The sequence below is a fragment of the Condylura cristata genome, unplaced genomic scaffold (genome assembly GCF_000260355.1).
Source record: "Condylura cristata isolate star-nosed mole 26May11 unplaced genomic scaffold, ConCri1.0 scaffold00003, whole genome shotgun sequence".
NCBI lineage: Eukaryota > Metazoa > Chordata > Mammalia > Eulipotyphla > Talpidae > Condylura > Condylura cristata.
Genome location: NW_004567104.1, coordinates 19,950,484 through 19,959,678, shown reverse-complemented (window position 1 = coordinate 19,959,678; position 9,195 = coordinate 19,950,484). Strand labels below are relative to the sequence as shown.

General features: G+C 47.8%; 1 protein-coding gene across 1 annotated transcript in view; it reads left to right on the top strand.

Annotated features, from left to right (window-relative positions):
- Positions 1-3,039, top strand: part of ABCC5 (ATP-binding cassette, sub-family C (CFTR/MRP), member 5) — a 74,778-nt gene extending 71,739 nt beyond the window's left edge. Inside the window, exons 28-29 of the mRNA XM_004675396.2 lie at positions 668-832; positions 1,608-3,039. Of these exons, the coding sequence (XP_004675453.1) occupies positions 668-832; positions 1,608-1,709 (267 nt within the window). The 3' untranslated portion in view covers positions 1,710-3,039. The remainder of the gene's footprint in view (positions 1-667; positions 833-1,607) is intronic.
- The last annotated feature ends 6,156 nt before the right edge of the window (positions 3,040-9,195 follow it).

Sequence of the window (9,195 nt, the reverse complement as noted above, 5' to 3'; positions counted from 1 at the left end):
CCTCCGGGGCAGGCGGCAATCGAACTCATGCGGAAGTGGCTTCAGATTCTCAGTGCTGTGCTTTAACCCGCTGCGCCACCAGGGAGGGCCCAGTCCCCTCATTTTATAAATTAGGAAAGAATGATTGATGATGTGTTCAGTCCCAGAAGAAGTATGGGCGAGTATTTTGCTAAATGAAAATTATATATTTATCCTTCTATTTATGGAAATCAAGGCAACAATATGAGTTTGAAATTATATCAATTCTAACCAAACAGCTTTTTTATAAGTGTGTATTATTAGAGAAAACCAAGAGATGGCCGAATGTTTCAGTAATATACTATATTTCATTGAAGTCTAGAGATTTCGGGATGCCTTTTCTTTTTTCTTTTTCTAAGATTTCTTTATTTATTTATGCATACAGAACTGGGGTACAGGCCAGAGATGCTGGGGCGATGAAAGGATTCACCAGAGACAGTGGGGAGCAGAACAGGGAGATCGATGAAGTACACTGCTGAGGGGAGCAGCGGGCAGGGCAGGAAAGGTCTGCTGTGCCATGTGGGTCACCTCCGAGGCCAGGTAGCGAACTCGCATTGAGGCAGCTGAGGCCACCTTGCAGTGCTGCATCCTAACCCGTTGCACCCCCAGGGAGGGCCCGTTTGGATGATTTTTCTCCTCTGTTCCCTAGATCCTGATTCTAGACGAAGCCACAGCTGCCATGGACACAGAGACAGACTTACTGATCCAAGAGACCATCCGAGAAGCATTTGCCGACTGCACCATGCTCACAATTGCCCACCGCCTACATACAGTCCTAGGCTCCGATAGGATTATGGTGCTGGCCCAGGGACAGGTACTGTGCCCCCAAAGGACTTGACTTGGCATGTAGTCTTGTCTGGGAGGAAAATGGGCCCTGGCAGGGATGGTCTAGTTGCCATGTTAGTGTAGTCTGAGCATTCAGGTATGTGCCATTGCAACTTAAGGCAGTCAAGAAATTAAGTCAGGGGCACCCACTTGGCTTTACTACCTGTTCTTTTATTGTTTGTGAACTGTAGCTGTACTTTGACTTAGGTCAGAGAGCATGTGTACTTAGTAACTCACTCACATATAGGAATGCCTAGGGCGTGTGGAGACGAGCCACCACTTACTTGTTCAGTGCAGTCAGGCAGGTTGTCCCTGACCTTTACTGTAGAGCACAGAGACTGGAAAGGCGAGGGCCAGTGTTTCGGCCTTTATCCCACGAGGTGGGTCTGGTCAGGACATCACTCCATTTCCTACTTCTCTTGTGTTTGTTTTTTGTCAACTAGGTTCCTGAGGTTTTTCATCTATAGGTTTAGATCCACTTGCACAGCAAAATGATATTCGTCTGCCTGCCTTTGACTTGAGCGAAGAAAGTCAACAGTCTTTCTTCCTAACCTTTCCCTTTCCATTATGCCCTGGCTAGTTTTTTTTTTTTTTAAGGGATCCATTTGGGTATGTCAGGGCTAATTAAATTGTCACCCTGATTCATTCTCCGGGTGCTTAAGGGTTTTGCCCACCCCCACGCCCCCATTTCCTGAGCACCAGGTCCTCTGAATCACCCCTCCTGTCCCCAAATCCGTGCCTGATGCTGTCTCCTTTCTTTGCAGGTGGTGGAGTTTGACACCCCATCCGTCCTTCTGTCCAACGACAGCTCCCGGTTCTATGCCATGTTTGCTGCTTCAGAGAACAAGGTTGCTGTCAAGGGCTAACTCCTCCCTGCTGCCCGGGTCTTTTCTTTGGAGCATTGCCATTCCCTGCCAGCGGCGGGTCCTCACCCTGTCCTCCTGCCGAACCTTGCCTTTCCCAACTTTATCTTTCGCACAGCAGTTCAGGATTGGCTTGTGTGTTTCACTTTTAGGGAGAGTCCTATTTTGATTATTGTATTTATTCCATATTCATGTAAACAAAGTTTAGTTTTTGTCCTTAATTGCACTCTAAAAGGTTCAGGGAACCGTTATTATAAATGTATCAGAGGCCTATAATGAAGCTTTATACGTGTAGCTCTCTATATAATTCTGTACATAGCCTATATTTACAGTGAAAATGTAAGCTGTTTATTTTATATTAAAATCAGCACTGCGCTAATAACAGTGCAAACTCCTTTCTATCATTTTTGTACAGTTTGCTGTACTAGAGATCTGGTTTTGCTATTAGACTGTAGAAAGGGTCGTTTATTGTCCTCTTGCTGGTTACTTCACGGTGCTGGGTTTTCTGGATGTCCGAAAGGAAGACTTGTGGCAATAGTGGGCCCTCCCTCGGCCCCCTCTGCCGAGTCCCCACAGCCGCTCCCTGGCTGTGGGGTCGGGCGCACTGGAGGCCACACGGAGCGCCGTGAATTCTCAGGGCTCCTGCTTTCTGTCCTCTTGTCACTGTTTCTGTCAGGAGACTAGTGGGGCTGTGTCTCTGCCCCTTTCCACTTCCTCTGCCGGGAATGAGCATCTCAGAACCATTCCTTGGCCAGAGGAGTTTCTTTCCTGACTTCTTCCTCTCTTTTGCTGTTGTTTATAAACGAGAATCAAAGTCTATTCACAGAGTGTCCCACTGCCTCAGGTTCCTAACGCCCGGCCATTCCACCGAGCTCTCCAGCTCCTAAACTGTGGGTTCCGCGGCCTGGAGCCAGCTGCTGCTTCTTTTGGTGGTACTTTCTCGTTCTCCTGTTCCCAACTCCACAGTTCAGTGACAGGGTTCAGGACTCCGTGGATCTGTTCTCCCTTCTCACTGCAATGTCCGCACAGTCTCTTCCTCTCTCCAAAGTCTGCAACTTTTAGCAGCTCTCGCTAATCAGTGTCTCACACTGGTGTAGAAGTTTTTTTATACTGTAAAGAGACCTACCTCAGGTTGCTGATCGCCGCGTGGTCCAGTGTGTTCCCGCAAACCCCCTTTGTGCAGTGGGGCCAGTAGCTCAGGTGGGCGTGGTTGCTGCTGTCATCTGTCCAATGGTCAGCGTCGCATGTCGTGACCAACCACTCTGTCGCCTTAGCATGTTTGCCGAACACCTTGTGGAAGCAAAACTCTGAAAAAGTGAATAAAATTATTTTGGATTTTGTAAAACTCTTGGTGTATAAAATAGTTCTCTGAGAAGGAAGCAAGAGACCTTTCAATGGCTTCAGTGTCCCCGAGCCTGGGGCCTGAATTTCCGTCGGTGGGGTTACATCTAAGGGCAGCAGAGTCAGCTGTTGCACCTGGCAGGGTCCCAACGTGCTTGGGAGAGTCCCTATAGCCCGTATTCTGGGCCTCAGCAAAGCAAGCTCCTGCACTGACCTGAGATGGGAGGGGGATGGCAAAGGTGAATAGTTATAGTGAAGTGGGTGATGGTGAAATACATTTAAGATGAACAGTTTGTTGAGGATCCTCATCAACCAACAGTTGTCATTTCAGCCAAGTCATTCAGTTTAGTCACTAAGAGTTAAGCACCCATTCAAAACGGTATTTGTTTTAAAAATGTCAATATATTGCATGCAGCCAAGAAATAATCTTAAGTTATTTGGTATTGGTACTGCTGACCCGCAGCACAAATCAGATCTGAAACAAAGCCGTTTCTGTAAATACTGTTGAAAACCCAGGAGCTTGGCACTAAAGTTAAAGATTCAGTTCCTCAGGTGTCCCACTCCAGGTGCTCATGTGACTGGTGTCCACTGTGTGGGACAGCACAAACATAGGACTTTTCAGTCATTGCAGAAAATTCCATTCAGTAGCAGTGATCTACGCACCTGCGTTCAATGATGCACTCACTGGATTTATCTTTCGAGAGGATAACACGACTCTGCATGATCCTGTTCAGCTCTCTGGTGCACAGGACCCTAGTTTTTCCCCATCAGTTCTGGTCTTTCAGATGTGGTGGTCTCCTTCCAGCTTCTGCCCACCCCACTTTCTCTCACTGCTTGGATCCTTTCACCCCCAGTGGCGCGTAGCTGCAGCTGCGCTCTTGACCTCTGTGTGGTTCTAGTCTCCGCTGCCTGCTGAGTGCTTCCACTGGAGGCCTCCCAGGCACCTCAAGCACCTGCTGGAAAATCAATATTCCTGTTTTAAGTAGTAGGACCACTAATCTCACTTTTTTTAAGCCAGAAGCCTTAAATTCATTTTAACTTCCCTTCCTATAAAGTAGTTGCCTGCAGGCCCCAGGCATCACCACCACACCACCCTGTCTCACAGCCTCTGCCCTAATCAAGACCTACTTCCTTTTCTCATAGTGTAGCTGCAGCCTCATACCTAGACTTCCTTGCCTCAGGTCCCGCTCTGAACTGTTGCATATACGACTACAAAAATGCAGACCAAAAATACAAGTTGGTCAAATACATAACCCTCCAAAAATTTTCAGGAGACAGATGCCACCCATAGTTTGGCTTTCCTTAGCTTAGCAGTTAAGAGTATGTGTTCACAGGCCCCAACTCTCCTTTTCTACTCCAGAAACATGCCGATGTTTTCTTTTTTAATGAGATAACATGGGTTCTGTGTTTTCATACCCTTAACGTCTGCTGTTTTCTCAGTTTTCCCTTCTTGTTCACACAAAGCCGTGCATTTCTTTTAATACTCAGTTCAAATACCGTCTCCTCCACAAAGCCTTTCTCCAAATTAAATTTCACCGAGTTTCTGCAACACTTAGCTCACATGATCTATTTTAAGGGTTTTCCTTCTGCCTTGTGTATTATACTTGGTTAGGTCTTCATTTGTTTGCCCATGACTATGTTTGAACCATCTTATTTTTGTATACCTTCTAACTCCTGGCTTAAGTATTATGTTTTATATGTAGTAGGTGCTTGAGTATCACATTGGTCAGCTGATCCCTGAGTGGTGCTTTATACATGGACATGGATGTTCTGTGAGTATTTCCTAATGGAAATCAGTGCTGTGGCTTCCATTGCAAGATGATGGCAAAAAAAGGGACTTGACTGCTTCAAAGACACAAAATATAGTATTGAGGAAAAGAGACCTTTATGTGAAGTAACTTCTGGAAAGCCAGAAAAGAAGAAAGCCTGACATTTGGGGGCTGGCTTAGTAATGCGACAGCTCCTTTCTTACCTCTTCCTTGATGGAGCCCTTAGAACTAAGCCCTTGCATTGAAAGTAAATGAGCCACAGGTGACTTGGCTCACTAAAACTTTACCTCCCTGATGGTTGCCTATGCTATTATGTGCCATATTTACTGAGGTATATGTCAAGCACAGTTGTAAGAACTGATAGTACAGTATTGATGAAAATAAAACAAGAAACACCCTTGTCCTCATGGTGTTTTCATTCTGTTGGGAGAAGAGTTAGTAAAGCACAGAATTCAAACCAGACAGCCTGATTCCGGACTCCTGGCAGTTCTGTCTCTTCTCCCAACCTTAGCTTTGGCAACTTCCAGAGTAAATGCATGCGATAGACTGGATGATTTCTAAGGGTTCTTCTGGAAAGCAGAGGCCCTGGGGGCCAGTCTGGTAAGAGAAACTGTGTCAACAGGCCCACCTGGGGGGTCTCCCTTCCTCATCCCCACAGGCCTGTGAGAGTGGCCTGCCCTAGGAGTCCTTAAACTGTAGCAGCCATTTCTTCCCATCGGATTACCCCAGCCCCTCTTACCCTCTAACTTTCCAATACCTGGACTCTAGCTCTCTAGAGTGTTTAAAAGTAATCTCTTGTGGATCCTTCAAATCGCTGTGCCAGGCATTTGAGAACAAATACTGACACAGTGTTCATAACCCAAAGGGGACTCTACAACCTGCACCTGGTTTTCTCATCCCCTCTCCTTTACATCAGTGTCTGGGCCCACGTGCCCATGATGCTAAGCACAGCCAGGATCTCCTCCCAGGGGTGAGGGACAGCCTTATCTAAGTTCATAGAAACACTTTCTTTCTTATTCTTGTTTTCTACCTTGTTGTCACCTGTTCTCAACCCTGAGTGTGTTGACACCTAAGGTTTAATAGATGAGTGTGGGCCCAGGGGCTGGTGCCAAAAAAGTCCCTAGGCCTTGGGCCTTCCACAGACCAGGCACAGTGTCCAGCAAAGTCCATCAAGCTGCCTCACAGAGGCATGGCAAGAGCCTTGATGGACTCAGTGGAAGGGTTTGACCTAGAGCAGCTGGTGTGGTTATTTCCTTTGGGAACCCGGCAGCTGGTAAGATTGGTGGCACAGCCTGTGAAACAATGCCTGGCATTCATATTTTAAAAAGCAAAACAATGTGTGGTGAAGAGAAGTCACACCCTGGGAAGATAAATGGCATCCCTCATGCCCAGGTTGATCCAGTTCTGCCCTTCTGTCTCCCCACCCCAATTGAGCCGCTCTCATAGACACCACCACGCCTTTGGTTTTAAAATTTTTCCTTGGCTAGGATTGAAGTCATTCAGAAATGGGCACATGAAGAAAGTTGCTGTGACATCTTCCAGAAAATATGTGTTGCAAATATTTTCTGTTCCATAATAGTCCATACAATAAATCCCTTTCCAAATGTGGTTGGAAAATTCTTTGCTTCTCAATGAGGAATTGTGGAGCACACTGTCTCTACCCTCTTATTTTGGCTGATAGGCAGCCCAGGTACTCAGCATGTCTATCTCAGTTAATTCCCTGTCTTTCATAACATGCTTCACTATGTTGAATGTATTTAATATTTGCAGTAAAAGCTGCCATGCATTTTGTTTGGACCAAGGGCATAGGCTGAGTATAATTAAAACCTCATTCTGGGTTGATGAATAATTCACTGCTCCTGGAGCTGTGGGAAGGCAGAACTCACTGTGGTGTGGGCGTGTCTGTGTATGCTTGTAGGGAGGGTGTTGGCTGCCCTGTGTCCACCTTAGACTGCCCTCTTCAGACACCAAGCCGCCTCCTGTGCCCTGGGATAATACTCCCAGGAATTCAGCAACCATTTGGGAGTGTGCTTTGCTGCTCCACACCCCTTCTTCAAAGCTGAGATTGAAAGAAAACTGCTCCCAACTGGAATGTTCAGCAGAATTCAAGATGCTTAGTTTGTGGCAAATGATCACATTGGGTGTGACATCATCACTTCAAAGTCTGGAGGTTCAGAGTCCGCACTTGTAAAGTGTTTATGGGGACCAATCAAATGAATACTTTGGAGAGTAAAAGTAGGTAAATTATAACAAACCCAAAGCCGGCTGACTAAGGCTGTAATGGGCATGCCTTCTTCAGTTTCTCCTAGGACCTTTGGGATCTGAACAAGACCCTGGTTGTGTAAGGGCTGGGCCCTGGCCATTCCAAGTACACAGAAACTTGTGGCTGCCAGCACCACGGCTGTTTGTGGGAGCCCAGGGCTTGGCTTATCTGGGGACTAGCGTGGAGGGGTGCTCTGAGCTAAGGATTGCATGTGAGCAGGTTGGAGACCTATGCCAAGAAGCGGGTTCCAGGGCGTGAAGACAGCTGCGTTTCCTCTGCAGCCCTGGGCCCCTGTCTCTCCATAGCATAGTGTGTTCACCTTAAGGCTAGGCCCAGTGCCTTTTGTGGTGATGAGCTACTGCTAGTGGTGAAGAAGGATGACTCTCCAGCCAGCCCACACCCTACTTTTCCGGGGCCTGTTTGGAGAAAGAGGGTGACTGCACTTGGGTAGTCGAGTGAGGGCTGGCCCAGAACTGTTCACAGAGAGAAGCTGCCAGGAGGACTCCCATCTCCTCAAGTGCCTTCATGCAAAAGGGAGTGGGTGAGTGGCCGGGTCTGTGGCATGAAAAGGAGCCAGCTCTGTGAGTCAATACAACCTGTGTCCAGCTCTGCACATTGACAGTCTGTGCTGTGGGTGGGTCAGCCTCACTCTCAGCCCTCAATGTCCTCATCTCTTAAGTAGGGGTCTGGGCCTATTCTTTGGGGCCAGGCTTAGGCAAGCTGACACTGGAGCTGGAGCTGCAGGATGAGGCAGCAAGCTGGCTGAGGCCTCCATGTGCAGGGCCAGGAGCAGGCCCACCCTAATCCCCACACAGCACGTTTGCACATCCATGCAGAGAAAGCTGAGCCTTGGTGTGTGTGCATGTGTGTACATGAGCATATGTGTGTTTATATGATGCACAATGGACCTTTTGTGAGTCCGATAGAAGCCCTTCTGCTCTCGGGGTGGGGGGCAATGTGCTCCCCCACATCTCAGTACATCAACCTTTTGGACATGCCGTTCCTCTCTGGAATAGTTGATTCTACACCATTTTCCTTTGGTGAAAAACCACTGCTCCTTTGAGATTTGCCTCAGGGCACTACCCTATGAAGGCCTTCCTGAATCCCAGGCATAGTCGGTCCCTCCACCCATTGTTCCCAGTTGGTATCTGTTTACCACACTTCTCTGGGCAAACTCAGTATCTGTCACAACCTGACTCATAGCAAGTGCTCAGTGAACATTTGCTGAGTGAATAAAAGAGGAATGAATAAGTCAGTGAGTGACTGTAAGATTGGGTGAATGGCCCTCCCTGGTGGTACAGCAGGTTAAAGCACAGCACTGCAAGCAGTCAGCAATGCACTTCATCAGTCTGCCTGTCCTGCTTCCCACTCTGTTTCTGGGGGACCCTTTCACCACCCTTGCATCTCTGGCCTGCACCTCAGTTCTGTATGCATAAATAAATAAATCTTTAAATAAAAAAAACATTGGGTGAGTGCCCAGGGCAGTGCTTTTACCTGCTCACCCTGAGTCCTCCCCCTCTGCTGTCAGGTGGACCATTGAACTCTCAGGTACCCATTGCCAGGTCCATGGCAGAGTAACTGGGACCCTCATGTTCAGCCACCACTTCCTCTTGGAGGATTCCTTCAGCCCCTTCTCATTGACCTGGCTTTTGTCAGCACTGGTAGGTGCTTGGTAAACTTTTGGAGAGGCAGATGTGTGAGCCCTGGGGCAGCTGGGGGTGCAGGGAAGGTAGGGAGGATGTGAGGTAGGTGGAAGGAAGCCCACTGGGTCTAATTCAGGGCTGTTTAGGTGGTTTTTACTTAACAAGTCCAGGCTATACAGCATCAAGCCTTGTTTGCTGTGTTCAGCAGAGATGTGCAGGCAGGTTATATACATGTGTGCAGGCAGGTTATATACCAGTGAACTGTTTTCTGCACTTCAGCTATCCTGGCTGAATGGTTACATTGTTGGGCCCTCCCTGGTTTCGCAGGGTGTTAAAGTGCAACACTATGAAGCTACCAGCAGCCTCTATAGCACAAGTTCAATCACCCGCCCAGGAGGTGACCCTCATGCACAACAGACCTCTTCTGACCCTCCTACTGCTCCCCTCAGCAGTGTATTTCAGTAATCTCCCTG